The sequence below is a fragment of the Anopheles coustani genome, chromosome 3 (genome assembly GCF_943734705.1).
Source record: "Anopheles coustani chromosome 3, idAnoCousDA_361_x.2, whole genome shotgun sequence".
In the NCBI taxonomy this organism is placed as follows: domain Eukaryota; kingdom Metazoa; phylum Arthropoda; class Insecta; order Diptera; family Culicidae; genus Anopheles; species Anopheles coustani.
The window spans coordinates 39,904,020-39,925,330 of NC_071288.1; the positions used below are offsets into that span (position 1 = coordinate 39,904,020).

At 44.7% G+C, this 21,311-nt stretch overlaps 1 protein-coding gene across 3 annotated transcripts; it reads right to left on the minus strand.

Annotated features, from left to right (window-relative positions):
* Positions 1–4: 4 nt before the first annotated feature.
* On the minus strand, positions 5–20,678 carry LOC131271578 (torso-like protein). 3 transcript variants are annotated; one of them, XM_058273059.1, is made up of 4 exons: positions 20,627–20,678; positions 18,577–18,936; positions 2,925–3,451; positions 5–1,781 (listed from the first exon to the last, which is right to left on the minus strand). In XM_058273059.1, the coding sequence occupies exons 3-4, from the start codon at positions 3,204–3,206 to the stop codon at positions 951–953; spliced, it is 1,113 nt and encodes a 370-aa protein (XP_058129042.1). In that variant the 5' UTR covers positions 3,207–3,451; positions 18,577–18,936; positions 20,627–20,678; the 3' UTR covers positions 5–950. The 3 variants fall into 3 exon arrangements, with proteins under 3 accessions (XP_058129042.1, XP_058129041.1, XP_058129043.1); XM_058273058.1 differs by lacking the exon at positions 20,627–20,678 and adding an exon at positions 20,531–20,619; XM_058273060.1 differs by lacking the exon at positions 20,627–20,678 and adding an exon at positions 20,420–20,524.
* Between the last annotated feature and the right edge of the window lie 633 nt (positions 20,679–21,311).

The following is a 21,311-nucleotide window of genomic DNA, read 5'->3' on the forward strand; positions in this document are numbered from 1 at the left end:
TGTGTCTCTTTTAAAGCTTGATTGGTTTATTTACTTCCCACTTAAATATGACTATCACTAGTTGATTTTAAATCGATTGCTCTCGCAAACCTCTGTTGGTCGTACTTTCGTCTATATTAAAACCCTCCCGTCCCGGTAAACAAATCGGTCCCCACGTGCTGGGCTGGCTTAGTTGGGGGACCACCACCACCACGTGTCATGGCCACCGGAAACTACACTGTAGGCTGCCGTTTCGGTTCTTAAATCCTGTGCGTACTCTAACCTTCCCTACCTTCTATTTGTCGCTCTGTTTTTGTCAAAGGATGGACCTACCGAACACACAACAAGTGGTTTTCCCCCCCTTGTTGATTTAGCGTCCTTCTCCGCTACTTGCTTAATTTCTGGCAACACTATAATAACTAAGTCTATCACAGCATGTGGAAGTAGTACATTAGTGTGAAGTAGGGTGAAGTCCAGTGTGTATGACACTACGGATTCCGTGCAAATCCGGTCTAGTCTCTAGTCTACGCTATTGCTTGGCTCATTAGTATTTGCACCATTGTCGTCCATATTGGTCCTGCGGCGTGCAGATTTGCATTCGCCTTCTAGTGTTTAAAAACGGTGGCCACCAGGGCAAAGGCTGATGGCCGGAGGAATCTGCATGCACGCGCTGCACTCGTTCGTCACTGGAGCCAGTCTCGGATGCAGCGCTACCGGAAGCAGTAGGCTATGCTTGACTCAGCTTTGTACGCAAATGCTTCGAGTTGAAGAATTCCTACGAACTTAATTGCTACACCTTGCTACCGGGTCGGCCTGTCCACATTGCTAAACTAAACGTTACAGGCGCCCATCCTGCCCTGCGTATAAGGAGCGAGCAGCAAATAATGGCTGCCACGTACGATTCCTACCGCTAACAACTAATGCTATGTCCACTAAAGTTGCTAATGACAGTGAGTTACGCTACACGTGCGCTACATGTTGACTTCCCAGAGTTTCAAGTAGTTGTCCAGGATCTCCTCGTACCAGGCGCGCTTGGCCGGATCCTTGAAGATGACGCTGAGCGAGCGCAGATCCAGCTGCAGGATCGCCTCGTTCTGCAGCAGCTCGCTGAGTATCCGCAGCAAGGCGCCGTCACCGTGCAGCTTCAGCAGGCTGCTGTAGGTGAACACGTAATACGACAGCCGCAGCTTCCGGGCGGCCCACGCCTCGACGGTCGCGTTCCCGCTGGCGCACCGTATCTTGCCCATGTGCTCCACGTACCACGGCGCGAAGTGCTCGTACAGATCCACCTTCGATAGCGCTAGGACGCCGCGTGTTTTCAGCTTCTCCTTCACGTGCGCATAGTTGCGCTTGTTGAACACGAACACCTGATAGAGCGAGTTGCCCGTCACGTACGCGTTGATATAGTGCGTCCCGTACCGATTCATGAACTGGACCGCGGACGTCGTATCACCGATGACGACACTCTGCACCTTGCGACCCACGTCCGGCTCGAGCGTCTGGTTCGGGGGGATCGGTTTCGCGAACCGGGCACTGTCCCGGAAGCGGGACACCCGTACCAACACGTAGCAGTAGTCGTCCCGCTCGAGGTACTTGCTTTGGATGCCTAGCTTCTTGGCGGCCACCTCCGGGTGCCAGCCCTCGGTGTACGCACGCCACGGGCTGTCGAGCCGCTCGATCTGGAAGTCACGGAAGTACGCCTGGAACAGCTGGCGCCGGTTGTCGCAGAACTCCATGTGGAAGTCCCCGTTGAAAATGCCCGGCTTTACCTCGTACTCTTCCGTCTTGAGCAGATCCAATCCCTAGCGAAGATGAAACAAATTATTACAAACGGGTTTCATGCAATTGAGCGAATTGAGTAGTAAGGGAAATAGACAATACAATAAACCTTTTCATACTAGATGAATGAACTATCATGTACACAAATGTACTATCTCGTAAAATTCTTATCATTATTTTTTAATATTATATTATAGTAAATTAAACAAAAAAAGTAAGCTTAACATGACTAATGTAACAATTAGAGTTATTCTCATGAATGCAACGTACAATTATTTCAATCATTTGATTTCATTTTAGTCAATTTTTCACTATAAAAAAGAAAGGAACATCTTGAAACTACTCCAATACAAAAGAAAGAAGAAATTCAAACAAAAATTGAAGTATACAAAACGCAATGGTTGAATTGGTCACAAATACGGGCCAAAGCGATAGTAAATTTGCCACTTGCTGTTAATAACACTAACGAATGAGTGCCGAACCCTGCGTTCAACTAAGCTGATATTTTATGTACTCCTTAAATTGATCTACTTGTAAGGATCATCGATCTGTAAATTTTTACGCCCTCTTTCCAAGTTTTATTTTTTACACAATGTTTTCTCCTACAAACTTTGTGTGTTTGGTCTTGTACACAGCCCAAACATAAGAAATGGTATTGTAGCGGTTTTTAAATAGCCCATTACATGGTTCAGATGTCTCCCCATTTACTCAACTTCCATGGTAAGAGGAACGATTTTATTACTTGTTTGACATTGCATTTGAGTAGTAATTAGTGAACGTTTTGAAACCTATTTGGCCTTTCAAATTTTCGCTTGCCAAGGTATTACCGAGACGTTACAATAAAGCCTATTACAGTACGCTTTAAAGTCTCTTGGTGTCGTTTGGTGCTTTAGTTTGGGCTATTTCGGTTAGATAGACTATTGAGTAACTGTACATCAGAAGCTACTGTGATGACCTATTTTTACAACGTTTTGTATCTACACCGACTGGACAATTGGGCCAGCAGTAGAACTGTTCCACGGTGATGGCACGGATTTGGGCAGCGCTTTTTGCTGGCGCATGGAAGCTTACCGCCCGAGCGCACGCACCACTAGTAAACACAACCCCTTATCGAACCCTAGAAGGAAAAAGGTAAAAACTGCCGTGGGCAATTAGGGGCTCCCCACCTTGAAGATGTTGTTCGTCGGCTCCTTGAACAGCCATCGCTCGCTGTCGTTGTACGAGATGACCTTCATCGATATCGAGAGATAGCCGTAGCGCAGGAAAACGTTTACCGCCTTGCCGAGCCGCAGCTGTGACTCCCGCTGGCCGATGCATCCGCCGGGCAGAATGCACAGCACCAGGGCCACGGCGACCAGCGCTGGTACCAGCGGAAGGCTTCGTGTTGTTGCATGCTGCTGCTGCTGCTGCTGCTGACGATGGCAGTCGGGTGTCGTAGCTTTCGTCATAACTTCGGTAGATCTGTGAGGCCCGGCACACGGTTTGGGGACACCTCTAGGGCCGGTTCACTCCTCGCGTGGGGCTCGAGGATCCTCCTTGCTCGACCGGCACGGCACACTTTGTGCCCGTCCCAGTTCTTCTGGTGTGTCCCGCGGTCACTCCCGGCGTCCGTTACATTATCGTATTATCGCGGTCCTCAAGCTCGAGCGGCACGCTCCCCGATTGCGACTTCCCGTCTGGTGGCGCGCGGGTTCTACAATTAAAACGGTTTATGGAAGAAGAAAAGAGGGAAAAAGAAGAAAAAACCAAAGGTAAATTACACACTCATTACTATCAAGCTACACTCGACACGACACGAGTTTGCAAAAGGGACGATTACGAAACGAATACACACGGGAGACCTTGGCGAGTTCAAGATCACTGCCATGCGCAAACCGCGACATCTACGATCTTACAACCGGGAAGCCATGTTATTTTTCCCCCGCCTGTTGCTTCTCGTTACAACCTGTAATGTGGCGCTATTTGGTAATTGTTTACCAAACAGAAAGCGTCCGAGTTTCCGACGACAGGTGAGTCTCGCCCAAGATCAGCCCCGGCGGCGACGACAGTTGGAGGAAAAATTGCAAATTGTTGTCCACCCCTGGCCATTTGTAGCTTCTGTCTATTTTGGACCGGAGAGCCTCATGGGGCTAGGTGCAACATGCAACCGCTTGCACAACCAAACCCGTCCCTTGACCGACTAGCGAACGAATCTCCTCCTATGACAGAGATTCTCAATCTTTCTTAATCACGATAGTTTCTAAATTTTGACGATGTGGTTGGATGGTTTAAAATACCAGCCCTTTTTTTAGAAAAATACTCAAAAAGTCGGCATGTTTTGTCTAATGTCTTTAAAGTATTACCACAGCCAGTCAAATTCGCGGATAACGCGAAAATACAAGTTCCAAGGAGAATGGTCAAGTTCAACTACAGGATGCTGTTTAAAAAACCATATACAGCTCAAATTCCAAGTACAGATGGACCTATTTTAAAGTTAGAAAATATGTAGACATGCTCTTTATGCGCAAAATCCGCTTTAAGTTGCTCATCGCACGTTCCAGATTCAGACACACAGCTCTTTGTTTTGTCGATTTGTTAATTAACAGCTGATACTGTACCCGGGACATCAAAGGAAATTTAGAGAATTTGCTTTCTTAAAACACTTCGATTTTGGTATTATTGGAAAGAGGTTTTCAAATTATTGACGACAGAAAATCGTGTTATTGCTTGTGTTCGAACTGATATTCGTGTATCTCCCTATTGCCTTGATTGTTTAATCTTCCATGTCAAGTTAAATCAACGTGAATTGATAAAGAAATCTTGCATACTTCACTATACTAGATTGTATAATTTTAAGTACAGATTTTAAGATTCTATAATAACAAGCATATTTGAAATAATTAGTTGAAGTTATTACAGAAGTTTGTTTTAAAACACTTGCTAAACCACTGTTTTATTTATCGTACATAACAAAATGAAAAGTATACAATTTTAAAATTTTCTTCTTTTCCGCGGTCGATCAGTCGATTGAGAATCTCTGGTGTAGGGTTATTTGTTTCGCTATAGGCTACAATACGGGCCAGGGGATTTTACATCTTCCATGTATGGGCTGACCGTTCCAAGTTCGTTTCGTTTCGAGCGGCAGGCGTTCCTCCCACCCTCTTGCAGATGCAACACCACCAACACTCATACACCCAGCGACCACAATGCAGGTCCACACGGCGGTGCACTGTTGCACCTCATCAAACCAATCCAACCCAACCCAACCCAACCCTGTCCCGATGGAAATTATTAGCGCCGGATCGCGGCTCGATTACGAAACGTCCCCACACACAAACGGTTGGTGGAGCTTCGCGCGATCGCACAAAAAGTCAATAGAGAAACCCATACCTTTCGCACTGCCCCCACGCTCCGTCCCGCGAAGGGTTTCGCGCGATAGGCCAAAACGGCAAGCTCAAGTGTTTGACGGGGGGAGGTGAAGCAAAACAGTCTCCAACACATCGAAACGGCATTGGCTGGCTGGGTGGGCAAGATATGGCGGCAAAGAATGGCTACAGAATGGGTGGTTTTTGGGTTTTTGGAAAGCGGCACGCAACGCAACGGCACGTTCTTTTCCCGCCGCCGGCCAGCCAGCCAACACCCGTAACCGATGCCAAGGGCAACCGCAACACGCTGCAGACCGGTGATGGTGGCCGCAGAGGTGTGAAAGGGGATGAGAAAACAAATTGCATTACCCAACGGCTACCGGGGATTGCAACTTGATCGGTCGATGATCAGATCGGGGTGTGCTGCATCACGATGACGTTCGGTTCCTTTTCGTTGAGGGTCTTAACCTCTCTTCTCACTTGGCACACTCCTTCCAGCCGGATGTTTGGTGGTGGTCGTTTTCCGGCAATTGTTTTCTTCAATCTGGCTCGGTTTGAGTTTGGCTTTGTAAGTGATCTTACGTGCGCGAAAGATTCTGAGTCATCGTGGTTTTGTGCGGTCAAACCGGTTGAATTCGTTGTGCACAGGTCATTAACATTCTCCAAAGTTTTGCAGTAGCAAGTTCCTGTTTGTCATGTCGCTTAACACCTTGCCCATTTTATACGAAGCTCAACATGCTAATGACTAAGCAAAATGGTTTTTGTTCAATGGCACCATACAAATTCTATCTTGCTCCAAGGTACATGTAAACTATCCTTTACAACCCACTACATTGCTGACGTTGTTGAAAAAGAGATACAAAAATCAACCAAACATGAAAAAATTAAATTCACAAACCGAGGAACTTTATGTTGACACCTTACAATCTATGTGTTGTTCTTATTAGCACATGAACGCCCTTTAAAGTATTTAATTGTCTTCGACATAAACATAGTCCAAAAAATACATCATTGGAATATAACAAATGACTTGAATAGTAATCCCAAAGTCCACATCTTAAGGTTACCTATGATATTTATTTCTCGTAAAACTTGAAGATTCGAAAACTATTATTTAGAAATACAATACTTTAATGGCTAAGTTGAACAAACAACCAAACTGCATAAACAACATTACCAACTTAACAATTTGAGTTAAAACCTGCCGATACTTGAATCTGCCGTAACCAAGTTTTAATTAAATTTGCCTATAGCACGTAAAGAAACTAAACCAAAACCACTTAAATAAGTTGAACCATCCTCAATGTGTATGTGCAAATTTATAATTTTGTTTTCAACATGCTCACCCGTTCGTACTGTTAACTTATCTTTTTGTAAAGTAAAGAGTATTACAAATGAAATCTGTACCGAAATCGAAAAATTACGATCAGCGATCGTTACATGGTCAATTAAAAGAAGTAGCAAGTCTAATTGAAAAAGTTTTGATCAAAGCATGGGCTGGTGTAAGATGCTTCGACTAAGAAATAAGATAAATTAACCAAAAATAAGAGCATACATATGGGACTGTAGCCGAATTCAAGATCACGATTTTAAGTACAGAACAAGTCCTAGTTATATAAAGTTTTCAGGAGTCATAATTCAATTCAACAATACAAGTTTCAGACGATTTCAAATATTTCCTTGAATACCTCCCAAACATGCTAACCATGTAATTCTCTCCATCTTAAAATCCCACGAACCACACTACAACTTACATTCTGGAGCTATAAACTAGATTTCTGTGTCAATAGCACAATGACAAACGCAGACAGTTCTGATAAAAAAGCTGCCCCTTTCGAGCAGATTCCAAACAAAGCCCGTTGCAGCGTTGGTCGCATCGATGCCTCCTCCGAGCGTCGATATCCTTGACTCAGATCCAACCAGCACACACGACGCGCCATGATGTAAGAATCATCTTACGCCCGGCACCGATCTCTGCAGCTCATCCTAAAGTGCAACGGCACGTGAGCCATCGTTCGGTTCGGTGGCGAGCAGATATTCGTCATTAGCGACTAAGCAAGCTATACAACATGCAACAACTAGAATGTGTGGAAATCATCGCACTGAAAACACATATTAAACCTTGACCTCTCCGATGGAGGAACCCAAAACTGTTCGTCGAAAAATCAACAAATCACTTTGAACTTCCTTATGCGCGAGGGGCACGAAAACGGTCACCACAGCGAGCCCTTGCCCGTTGCTTTGATGACATGCTTTTACCAACCAATGTCAATGTGGTCATGGTTCGCGGATGCCATTCTTTTCAGTATCTTGCCATCCGTGGCGCCAACAGCCGCATGAAACCCGAAGAAGACCATTAATCATTGCCGTGCATTGTTGCTGCGCTGGAAACTGGAATTTCAAACCACGACAGAGTGGTCAATTTTTGAGATGACCTCGACGATCGACCGCTTGCGAACAGAAAGGGTAGTAGCAGTTAATATACCCTGGTTAATCCGTTTGCTCACCCACCGTGGTGAAGATGTCTTAGCGACTCCTAGAGTGGTGTAGATTTTTTGTTATACTTCAAACGTAAAAGGAAGTCACAATCCTCCAAGTCATGCGATCGGTTGTGTTCCCCTTCATTAACCAGTTTAATACCCAGTATAGTTGGCGTATTGCAGGATTGCGATCGTGTGGATCTCTGTTTGGGTTTCAAATTAACGTATCATACATGTATTCTTCATTACTTAAATCATAAATCACTCTTAATGACAATTAAATTTCGATAAAATGACAAATGATCTAATGACAAGTTCACATAAACATATTAGAATATATAAAATATTATTAATTGACAAAACAGATCAAGTAATTAAAGTAGCCTAAGCCTTGGATAAGTTTTTATTTATTGTGGTTAAATATTCATTTTATATCAAAATAAATTCAAAACTCAAAAACCAAATAAACTAACGCATTGTGGATTGTTTGAAATGAATGTTGTTTAAAAAACAGAAGGCAAAATGAACCTATTTGTTCATGATTTATCAATTATTGGTACATTTAAATATTGGGCGTTTGTAATGGATGCTGCCAAAACAAAATTTCTACAACATTCAGCACCACTATATCTAATGTACACTTCAAAACTTAAACAACATAGTGTTTATTTCTTTATCGAGTAACATGCAATGATTCAGCTTTATCTATAACCTCTTCAGAAACCGAGTGCCACCGACACCACAACTTACAACAAACACCTATGCATGGAAGGTGTCCATACGGTTTGGCAATTTCTTACGTCTCAGTGCACAACTATAGATAATGTAATACCGGTTCAGTTTTTGCCATCGGTTATCGTTTCATCGGTCTGGCGAGTATTTTCTTCGGCGCTGCAACTCGCTCAATCCAGGAAGTAAACCTTCACGAAGGCTGACTTGGGGGTTAGAAAAAATCAATTTAAAACTGCCACCACCGTAGGCCATATGTAACTTCCCGCAAAAGATCCCATAACAATGGTTGTTGCATCGATATCAACCAACTGACTGTGGACGATTGGACTGGATCCCGTGCCGTAACGGAAGGGGCATCGATGGGCAAACCCATTCCGCGACACTGATTTCTGTTTTTAACGAAATGGCAAGTTGGTTGGCGAGAAATGACACAAAGAAAGATAGGCGCACGTGTTTGGAATGGGGGATAAGATTTGCATCGTGCCAGACACACGATGCCGTGCCGTATATGCGCTCCCGATCTGATTGACGACAGGTTTGCAAACAACGGAGCGCGCCGTTGGAATGGAAATGTACTCGAGTGGACACTCGCGCGTCGACTTACTTTCATCGTAACACACTGACCGGCCTCCGATCGTACGCACGAGGGAAGGGAAAACAATTGGGTCAAACCGAAACCGAAAGCGGAACAATCCCGTCCCGTGTTGCAGCAGGTGGGGTGGGGGTTGGGGTTTAAAACGGGCGCAATCGACAATTGCAACTGCCGAGCGGTGCAGTGTGCAGCGCCTTTTTGACGTCGATGGTGTGGGTCGCTGCGGTACTACGGCCCCCGTTTCGGGCCACATTGTGTAATCGACGCCACACGTTGGCAACTTATTCATTCATTAGTCGGCGAAGACGTCGGCATAAACGTGTCATGTTTGGTGTAGGGATGCAAGGTGGGGGGGGGGGAGGGGGAGGGGAGCCCTTTCGATCCCTTCCTTGGCTTTGGCTTCTTCGATGCCACCGACGATGATGAGGCGGAAAACATGAGGTAAACCCGAGCAGATTAGTGAAGGCTTTGATTACAGAAACAATTACTTAACGATTAGTTCCGGCTGGCCTCCGGGGAGGTGTTTGCAACGCACGGAGAAGCGTTAAGCGATGATGATTTCCATCAACCTTGGTCAAACGCTGTGTTTTTGAGCGTTCAGCGATCGGCGATTGACTAGGGGAGTGCTACGATACATACAGATTTCAATGAACACAACATAAAGCTCATTGATTTTAAATCACAGATCAATCGATCGAGACAAAAATTATCGATTCATAGGCGACCAAAATAATAGATAAATTGCTTTGGCTACCACAAATATCCGCTTGACAACAGCTTAACGAACGATCTTGACCTGACAAAACTCCAATCCAAACTGGTCCAATTCGACTTCCTCGAGATGCCGGTTTTGTCTACCTATGAAGATATAGGCTAGGTCATCCGGTGCCATGCAAATGACATTGCAAGACAACCGGAATTTGTCGATTCTATTTCGCTGAACGCGTAGCTTAAATTCGAGCGATTTCTTACATACGGAACTGACAATCCTTCTGAAGACTTCGCTCATGAAAACTAATTGAGAAGGTTTCGCCGTTGTTTAACAAAGCCTATGCTCGTACGCTAGGCATTGAATATCCACAGATTTAAACATGTTAAATATATTCGTAGTCCCCCACAACAGGTTTCAACGATTCCTTTCAGGGGTACGCATGGTGCTACTATGTTCATGCTTTTTCGCCTTGTCCTGTGTAGAACGAGACTATTGGCCAAATGCACATTCCTTTTACGCAATATAGCATAATTTAAGTATTTATGCAAAATTGGCAGCGATCTATTCTGGCTTGAAGAAGATGATGAACTTAAAAATTCGACCCCGAGTCTCGGATGGTTGACTAGAGCACATAAGTAACACTACTTTAAAGCTCATACTTCTGATAGAAAGGCAATTTCGCTTAAGATACCTGAGACATCCATCCATCTTCTCCTGACATGCGACGTTAGTCATGGTCTTTCTTAAAGGTGGAGCCAGTTCATCCAGAATCGATATGAACATGGTATAATGTGACACTAACTATACTTTCTTAGAAAACGACTATAGACTTTTTCAAATCAAAAACATTTTCAATAAAAATAATAATAATAATCAATACGTTTCAAAACGCTTGCCTCTCATATTATGAGTATGGGATCATATGGGTTTCCTACAAAAAACATGCACAAAAACAAAACAACTCCTGTGTTTAAAGATTAGAGATACTGCTCAAAATGCAAAAAAAATTTGTGTGCATTTGAAACAGTTACAACCTCACTTAATATAAATCTATGCAAGCTTATTCGAAAATAGAACATCTGTTATTTGTCCCCCGTAGAGAGCAATTATATTGAAATAGGAAACAATTCCTGGAAGTAGAATTGGGAAAACCGTACTTGTAAATTCAATCAATACCGCGATGAATCAATCGCACCACAGGGGCTCGTAACTATCTAAATTAAACACAATTCTTCCCCATCCGGACGCCTCTGATTTGTGGCCGTCAATGAGCATCCAATTTATCGATTGACTCAATTGGGACGCTCCCATCACGTTGCGGCCTAGCGGGCCAGAGTGACGACAGAGAACTAGAAACCGTACGCTATAGAACATTGAGTTGGCATTCGCTTTTGGATCTGCAAATGTGATGCGCTTTTTGCGCCGGCGTGACTTTGGCCGGTTCGGGTGCTAATGAGTGTTGATTTTTTTTTTACTCTGTCCGCCTTTACCTTGCACGATTGAAAATCATTGAGGTTACTTCCTGGCTGACGCTGGATTCGATGCTGCCAGTGCGTGCTCGTGTCAATGCTGCGCGATGAACTTGGCGGAGGTCATCACGGCCCTGGGAAAACAATGCAGTTCCCACGTTGCTGGCCACCTCGAATAGTGATACGGTTTGCGAGGGAGTTGGTAGAACGAAACGAGAAATGTAATCCAGCGCGCGGATGAAACCGTTCTATGGTGGGTGGAAAGATATGCAAATATTACACATAAAGGTTTCATCCTCCACCCTGATCTACAGGGAAAATAATAATTAGGCCCACGAATAAAATTGTAAAAGAAGCAATTTTTGTGGATTTCAATGAATTCGCATTCATGCTTTTCAATTTGTGTTTAACAGGTTTTAAAACATTAAAGTACAGTAAATACAGTAGCAACGAGTAAATTTACAGTAGCAACAAGTAAATTTGTTAAAACATACATTACGCAAAGTTAACCTAATCATACCATATTTAAATTCTGTGACAGTTGACAAAAAGGTGGTAAAGAAGATTTTTTATTAATTTATACTAAAGCCAACAACTAGTTCGACATGTGTGTTCTAACTTTGTGTTCATTATGTCCTCTCTTGACGTAGCCAGAACGAACACGTTGGTTGAGACTTACGTCGTTCATAAAGTTTAACGTACCTTCATTTAATGAGGTTTTAATTGTCCACCACATATTATCAACGAACAAAAAAATCAAAAATGTTTCCTCTCTGAGAACCGGACAAGTTCTGCTCAATTATTTCATAAGGCGTTAATTTATCCGACAAGGACCTCAGTTTCTACCGCGACTCCGTCCTCTTACAGGTTACAGCACAGGTTATAGCACAGCTAGCATGGATCTCACTTTGCGCGTGTAAAGAGATCATAGACGAGGAAAGTTTCGTTGGATAGAGAAAAAAAGGCCGGCCTCTAGAAGAACACATCCGGTGCCGGAGTTCACCACCACCATCAATGCCAGTCCACCAGGGTGGAGGTCATTATGAGTTAATGATTCTGTTTTCCCGTTGGCTACCGTAAGGCTTCACGAGAAAGAAGTTCGGTTGCTTTCGGTTTCGTTATGATTTTGTTTCATGTCCGTTCTTTTCCAAGCTGATGGGAGTAAGTTTTTCCTGCGTCTTACGAGCAATGTTCGTACGTGCGTCCATCAGTGTTCCCCACATCCATTGCCAGGCCACCTGCCGTCCATCTCGCAGTTTCTCTTTCCGCTTCCACTGCACTGAAACCTTCCATTCCAACCTCGAACATCGGTAGCCGTTGGTTCAAGGCGATCAAAGTTCCATGAACTTCGAGCCCATCGAGCCACCACATCAGCCCGTGACCGCCACGGTGCATCCGGAGGTTGCACTGGTTCGCGATGCGCAACCGTGGACAGGATGATACTTTTTGCCACGGACAATCGGGGAAGGACAATCAACAACCCCCAACCCGTACGAGATACGAGGTGAGATCGTGCTGAAACAATCGCAACTGACCGCCGCCCCCCCCCCCCCCTTGGGTGGGAAGTTATTACAACGCACTCTTACGGACCGGTTCGGTTTTGCGGGAACAATATAAAACGGCCTCCCGGTTGATCGGTAACCTACACGCCGTAACATAAATTGGTTTTCCCATTGGGCTGGTGTAGGTGCGGGAATCGTGGTCAATAAACGTGCAACAACGGTGATGATAGACAATGATTCGCAACAAGATACATCTTAATTTCCCTTACCCTTCGCACGACGCGGAAGAGCCGATGCAGAATCCATGAAATTTTAATGTGTTTTTTTTAAAGGAAAAGGTTAAAGAAAACAACAAGTTACTAGCTTGGTATTTGTTAAGATAATAACTGAAGAGTTATTATATTGAACAACCGAATCACGAATTTTTATCAAAGACAGCCATTGGCAAAAAAGTACTCTGAATTTTAAACTCTTGTAGAAGTGGGAATTTTCAATTTCTTAACCAATTTGGCTCCTATAGGCACAATTTGTCCAAAACATAAAATATCGAATAATATAGCAGCGGCCTTCAATTATCGTAAAGTATATAAATATAACAAACCTTCTTATTTTTTCATCATGTTTTATAAAAAAAAATATTTTATCCAATTTTATACCATTTAATAAGGGATCTAAGTTTATGTCGTCCACTAGAGCGGCTACACCCATTAAGTAAGGTTCAGTAAGATTGTGCTGTTTTCAATCCTCCTAATAGTGACGTAATGGAATATTTGAAAATCCATAAAGTTAAAAAATTTATGGTTGGTTCAAAACGAATTTCAAAGCATCTAATACCTTTCTCTATGTTCGAACTGTTGTGCTAATTCACGGTTTGCTAACTCATCGATCATTTGTGGTTTCGCATCGATCCCTGCATCCAAATGATCCACCGGCTCTGATCGCGAAGGTCTTCGCGTTCGATCAATGGAGACGCACCAGCAGCGTGGTTTAAAATAAAATACGCCATCAGAGCTTTCAAGGGTGGCCCTGCCTTTTGATTGATTGGGCGCGATTGCTTTACCGCATTCACGGATCATGCACCGGTTTCGTCTTCACCGAGTACAGCTCCCCCCCGGCTCCTTCTAATGGGTCATCGAATGAAAGACTGCTAACGGTGACATTTAGGACATAAATAACCCGTTCTATTTTAGGCATTGTCCGTCAAGCTGCCGGTTATTTTTGGAGATCCGAACGATGGTCATTTATAATTTGGTTTTGTTTTTTCTCTTCTTTGTCAGTTCAGTAGTAGTAAATTAAAAATTATCGAGGAAACAACAAATGTACCTCTGGAATCAGTCTTGACTCTCATAGTACACATAATTACTTATTGCTGAAAAATCTAATCTCATCATTTCAAATTGAAACTTAAGAACTAACAAAAAGGGGTTTGTTCAACTTAACATAAATCACTTTTAATTATAAAACAATAGAATTGGCAAGCCAAAATTGCCAAACCTTTCCTCGCCGCCAAAGGTTGCGGCCGGCTCCTGATCAAACAGAACCAGTAATAACTGCAATTCAAGTTCAACCAACGATCGACGCGATCGGTAGATCATGTGATTGGGACCGAAAAATAGGCAAGGCGATCGACAAACGCTTTGTTGACCATCCTACTCTTCTGCCAACCCGGTGACCGCGAACAAATCCACCATTGTTTTGTGCGACCTAGAAAACGAATTTTCCAACGACAATCGAACATGAACAGTTCAATTTACACACTCAATACCGGAGTGTCGCCGAGCCCCGAAACGAGTGTTTCGTGTGGGTATGTGTGTGTGTGTGTCGGGTGTTAATCCCTCGCAAACCGTCCCTCGACATCCGCCACACCGACATGCGATCATTGTCCGGGCTTTGGTTAGCATCGTTTTCAAGGGCCCCGAGACCACCGAACCGAGAGGCTGTGAAATGTCAACGCTCCAGACAATAGAGCACACCGCAACAGCCATGCGAACCGCCAACACGCGATCCATCGATGGGATTGTGCATCGACATCGCATTGTCCGTCCGCAACAACATCGATATCGACACCATCGATGGTGCTGGTCCGGACATTAATTTGGGCTTCAGCCCGTTTTTCCTGCGGTGTGTCATTGTTCGGATAGGAGAGGGAGGGACGGAGAGAGAGAGAGAGGGGTTGGCCACACCGGCGCAACGGTCACGGAAGGTGGCGCGGTTGCATGGTGTTCACGAGCGCCACCGACACGGTTGACATCTCTTCAATCCACCGTGGGAGCAGTGGACAGTGTTCCTGCAGTTCGCTGGCTGGAAATGTCACTGTCAAGGTGAACGAGGTCGTTGAGGTTGAGTCCGAGGATCTAACGGTGTCAGAGCAGTGCCATTACGCAACTTCCAATATCTCTCGCGAGTCGCGTGCTTCGACGCACTTGAAGCGTTGCACCTGCGCTTCGCTTGTGTGCCTTAAAGGGTAGCTGCCCCATCAGTGTGCCGATAGGGCGAAGCAAGGCTTACCATAATCCTTCCCTCGAAATGGAGCTCCCCTGGACTGACATTGACCTGCGATAATGAGCCCCCAAACGCTTTAATAAGTCAGTGAATAAAACATTTCTCCACGCAGCTCGGAGGGAAGAGAAAAAAAAGCATTCCAATTTAGTGTTCCACCTCCACCAAGGGGCCAGTTCGATGGCTTCTGGGGCCCGTTTGCCTTGGAACGAATCTCGTCTCGTGCTGCTGCCAGGGCAGCATCCTTCACGGATCCACCAGGCGTTTCACCGGCTAGTGGGCTCAGCTGCTGTCGATCCGTTCATGTCTTCCGCACCCCGTTCGGAGTCACGCGTTTATGCAGACCCCGACGGACGGTCTGAAATATGCTAATCGGATAGTCGAAGGATGCACAGATGGCATCCGAGAAAAAAAAAGGGAGATCCGAAAAAACACACTGCCAGGGGTTCGTCGCTGAGGTTTCTGACGATGTTTCAGCCTTATCGGGCCATCGCTTGTGGATCGAAACGCATAAACGAGCCGTTGGTTGGTGGAGTGTCAGTAACGTTTTGCAATCAGGAATACTAAAACAGTCACACACACACAAAATAACAAGTTTTGGATATAGTAGACATGGACAAAGAAAAAGAAATATTCTTGGTTCTCTTGGCAGATCAATATATGCGGTCATCACAGCCATCGAAATTCAACGAAAATAATTTCCATTCATTTGAAAGTGAAACTACAGAATAGAAACTTTTGCAAACAAGTTTCTGAATATTTAATCTGTGGATTTAATATTGTTTTTCTAACATGCTGCTATCATTCTTTTCTTTATTTTGGATTGAAATTGTATGAAAAAATTAAAAAAACATGTTTTAGATAGAAATTAAAACTAGTAATCTTTCACATATTTATATTTTTACCTTGTTTATTAATTATTTAAGGAACATGCTTTGTATAAAACTATAGAACTCATCATATCAATTGAAATTTGATTTTCTAATTATTCATTAACTATTGCTTACTATAACGAGTTTTACGGATAGCTTACAATATACAATAGTCTGCTAGTGTTAGATAAGGTTTTAGAATGTAAACGCCAGCAAAATATAAAATACAGCAGCAGCCAACATAAAATGTCTACGATATAATACAAAATGATATACTTTAACGTTCTTATTGTTTGCAATAACTAACATACTAACTGGCCAAACGAGAATCGATGCATTTGTGTTATAACGCTTTTGAAAATGTAAGTTATCAAACTTACCAAACACCAACAATGCCCAATAGAAGGGTTTAGAGCCCTGATCGTGTGTTAAACCTGGTGTTTTTAAAAGTTAATTAAATGGTTTTATCGCTGTAAAACAACATGTTTAAAATGGTCTTCGAGCACGGTGAAATACCAATCAAATGTAACGAACACCCATCTCGTAAACGCATGAGTAACATTTGTGTGTGCCGCATTAAATAGCGTCAAGTACCATTCCTGCACACGTTTACGCACCATCCAAATGCTCCAGGAAATGCCAGCGGTGGCCAACACACTCGTATCGATTTACGGGCGTAATCCACCGGCGCACTCAGGCACAAACGTTGGTAAACGTTTGGAGAATGACCCCTCCGCCAGCTGGCTCAAAACGCTCGCTGTACGCGTTCTTCTGCTACAAAACCGATTCGGTAATCTTAAGTTCAGTAGGAACTCGTATCGCCTTACGCACCTCCAGGGCTCGTACCGGTGCGTTATGTGATCATCACAGCTGTGAAGGAGGTGAAGAAGATTCATCGGCCGTCAAAGCAACAAACTAACAGAAGCGGCAAAAAAAAGGCCAGAAACTGCGGACTTGGGCCACTTGACGGTTGGGTTGACGCCACCACCGGTGGCGTTGTGCAGCAAGCGATTTACATGAGACTTCCCATCGATGGACAGGTGAGTAAAAAAATTACACTTGGCAGTAGATGTAAATGGGCACTTGATGATTATATCATCGGCGGGATGATCGTGTCGCTGACCATTGCGGCCATGCCATCGGATTGGGAAGATAGGAACGCCTCTCCGAAAGAACCGTCACTGACGGCGGGTTAGAACAATGGAGCCCTTCGGATGTAACAATCTGATGAGATTTTTGATGTGAGGACTTGGGAGAAGAAGCGGAAGTACATGAAGGGTGGATCGTAATTAGAATCGTATTGTTTTTCCAACACACGGACAATTTTTGTGATCATGACGGCTCCACAGAAAACGTCAATCGTGCAAGAGGTTAAAAAATTTATTTTCAAACATCTAACAACGCTTCGCAACCTAATCCGATTTTAGCGGCCGTTTTAATTGTTAATTGGTTGAATGATCTTGACTGTATATCCAATTACTGAAACTGATTTTACGCTTTACATTACAACACCTATCTATTTGCACCTGCCTTTATGTATTCTGACTATCTTCTGCTTACAGATTTGAGCATGACGTTCGTGGAATATAATCACCAATATCCATTTGAAACGATGATTATCAATCAGGCTGCTTGCGAAACCAATGTCTGCCAACTTCCTCGAGCGCAGGCCCGCCAATAATCATCTAAAGTACCTGACCAACACAACCACGGCACCACAAGAACCTCTCGGCCGCTTCCAGTGAAATAAAAATGACGCAAATAGAGTGAAGGATGATGATGATGATTCGTTCGATGCCACACTCGGTCGTTCATCTTGCTGAAGAATTACACTTTATAGACTTGAACACACACACTCCACTTGGCGGGAGGCTCGAGTAAATGTTTGCCCAAACATCGGCCCGCGTACCGTACGTAATTCGCGATCGACTCACTTGTTAAATCCGCGACTGTTCTAATCACAAAGATGTGGAAACGATGGCTCCAACAGTCTTAGCTACCCTATCGCTGGCCCGACGGCTAGCAGGAGTCAAGTGGTATGGAATGAATAATATTGCAGATCTCAAGTGGTAGGATTAGACGAAAATTGTTTTCCGGTCTGCCAGCAATGGAGCTTGCTGGGGCCACGAAGAACGAGGAGATTACGCTTCATTAAAGTCAATGATTGGAAAATATCGTGCAATCGCTTATAATTTCCTGCTAACGCCAAGAGGAGTAAATAAGAACCTAATTCGAATAGTGCGATCCACTCAGAAAAAAGGCATCGACTAACTGACGTTGCCGGAACTACCAAATAGGGGTTCTAAAAACAGAATTCTAAATTCTAAATTCTGCTTTTCCCCCCTACGCGAAAAAAAAACCTAACGACCCTCTTTACCAGCATCTTCAAAGTCTTTAGATTGTTGGCGTTCTCCAGAAGAGTGGGGGAAAATCCATTTTATTTTTAGACATTTATGAGTCCGTCGAAATACCGTCGGTCGTCAGTAAACCTCCCCGGTTCATCCCTCCAAGCCTCACGTGTCGTGTCGGTTCGTCGGCGGAGGTGAATACCATTCTCTTTTTTCTTCCTCGCCCTCGTTAAAACTTCTTTCTTTGATGCTCTAACATTTAACTTACCCTCTTTCGGCCGGCAAGGGGCGATCTTTGCACCGTTGTACGAATTAACTGTTTGCTAAATTAATTGATGCTGCCGGTGGGCTGTTTGTGCCGCTAGTCCGTCCCTTCCAGAGGACACACACGGCTCCAGAGCATTAACATAAAACTCCACACTGTTCACTAGCTGCCGGTACTACCCCTCCTCTTGAACTGCTTGCAGATGGAACACCGTGACAACCGATCCCAAGTGGTAGTGACAGAGTGTGGTGCTCGCCGCTTCGTATCACAACATTGTCGTACACAAATTTGGGACACTAAGGCTTGCTTAACTCTTATTGCACAAGACGGTGTGACTTTCTCGTTGAACAAAAACTAAACTAGCTGCAATAAGGGAGAATAAGTAATTTCTTCACAAATATCCGAACATCTTGTTGTCAGCTCCTGTGTTCCCGGCCAGTCCGCCAGTTTCCCAGAATTGAACATATCTTGTTAGTGAGTCTGTTTACTAAGTTAATCGAAATGTCAAACAGCGTTTATTAGCAACCAGCGAACTAGCATAAAACACATTCCTCCCATTGCACTGTGCGTATCCCCCTTACTTTGCACCGGCTTAGGTCACAACGCCAACCTCATGCGTTTGGGGATGTGTTGATCCATCTTCAACAGCTCCACAAATGTGCTTGGATATGACGGTTGCAAAACACTTTGCTTGGACCGACACGAGCCGGCAGCTTTGCCATTTGGATGTCAGTTTTATTGCCTTCCTACGTGTCGGACGCAGCGCACGTTGGATTTAAATAAAAGTAACAGCGAGGAAACTGCAGTCGCGTTCGCCAATTGGTGGAACGTTTCGGTCATCAAGCTTTATTTCAAGACTGGAACGAATTTTCGATGTTCAAAGAGCTAAAGACCGTACTAACTACATATTTCAAAAATATTTTCGATCACACAGACACCATCGGTCGGGCAGGGGTTTGAGGACAAAAGTCGATTAATTTAGCAGAACAGATTTGAAGTACTCTGTTCGATAGACTAAGCACGATGCAGTTACATTTTAAACATTCCCTGGTCGATATTTTGGTAAGTTTCCTCAAAAGACGCATTTGAGTTTGTTACTAGACAAGTTTTCCACGTACGATTGCAATCGTAAATTATACCCTACACCCACCACGTGCTCACGAAGCTGAACGATAAACAACATTCACTACACTTAACAGATGTTAGCTATTCTTCGATGGATCTTCGTTGGCCCGATTCTTACTTAGCAAAGCTATCTTACTAGCATTAGCCCCGTTCTCAAACGGTATCCGAAAGGAACACTAACTTTTTCTACAACGAGCCTCTTTTGCGCTAACCACTGCGGCTATATTTCGTCCAATCGGAACCTGAACTACACACTCCGACTCGATCAGCGATCACCGATCCGCACCGAGGCAAGTCGCGCACTACTGACCAGAACGAGTTCTCGAGCAGCAAGAGCGAGCGCAGATAGCACACGCGCATATAGGAGCAGGGAGGCCCGCGCACACAACCGAAGAACTGAAAGCGAAACTGCCCGCGGACTGCACCGCGGACTTCATCGTTCGCTTCTCCGCGTGGTTCTCGCGGTTCTCGGTAATCGCACGGCACAATACAAAAAAACCGGCACACACAAACAAACTGCCACACGTCACTGCGCGCACACGAACAGTGTGGCCGTGTGTGGTTGTTGTTTTAATTTTTTTTGTTTGCTCTTCTGTTGTTCAAAGCGGCCGTGGTTATTGGGCCCCACCGCACGGGTCCATACACCGCAGACTCCAAGGTGCACGCTCTCTTGTGTACCACACCGCATACGCACACCACACACCGGTGGCGGATCACTTACACTTTTCCACACTAAGATCACCGTTTCCTGATCAGGCACGGTGGCCAAGGTGTAACGATCGGGTGGTACTTTACACGCCTCTGTAAGATTGAGGATGCGGCCAACACTTACTGCTTCTTCAGACTTGCATCCACTACACTGGATCGGCGGCCAGGTAGAAGGAAGAGGCACAAGCTGAGCTACTAGCAAAGGGAAGGTAACACTAACAGCTTGCTCCCACGGACGATCGGCGATCGTCGGACTCACGCGGCGCTACGGCGTAAGCTACTACCGTTGTACCGATGTTGCTCGGCACGTTGCACCTGGCAGACTGAAACCGGTGTCGCCGAAGATACTTGCTGCGGGGTCCGGTGTCCATGGGATCGCGCACCTCACCACCGCGTGCGGATGACGGGTGGTGCTTAACCCGAGCGCGCCGAAGGACGTTCCGGTGGCATTGTGCATGCCCGAGCTGCGCGGACACCAATACCGAACCAAACGGCGCAGACGAAAAGGCACACCGCCAAACCGCGAAAAACGCTCAAATGCGGTGTCGGTTCATGGTTGCATGGTTGGTCTCGTTTTGGCGCAAAGTGAGCGCGCTTACAACAGCTGTTTTTGCCGGTTTGGCAGGAGTCCATGGCTATGCGATGGAAGCGATCGTGGTCGTGTAAACTGGTCCATTTCGATCCTCCATCGATTCTCATTATGTGCTGCTCCATCCATCCAGCAGCGACCATATTTCAAGCCCAATAACAAACGGTAGCACACGGTTTGACGAACATAAACGAAGAAAAAGGGAACCGAACGCCTGGACGGTGGACAGTCTCCCAAAAACCACTTCCAGCATTCGCGATGATTGTGCAACCGGACAGGGTCGGAGGGATACGAAACTTTGATTAACTACATTAAG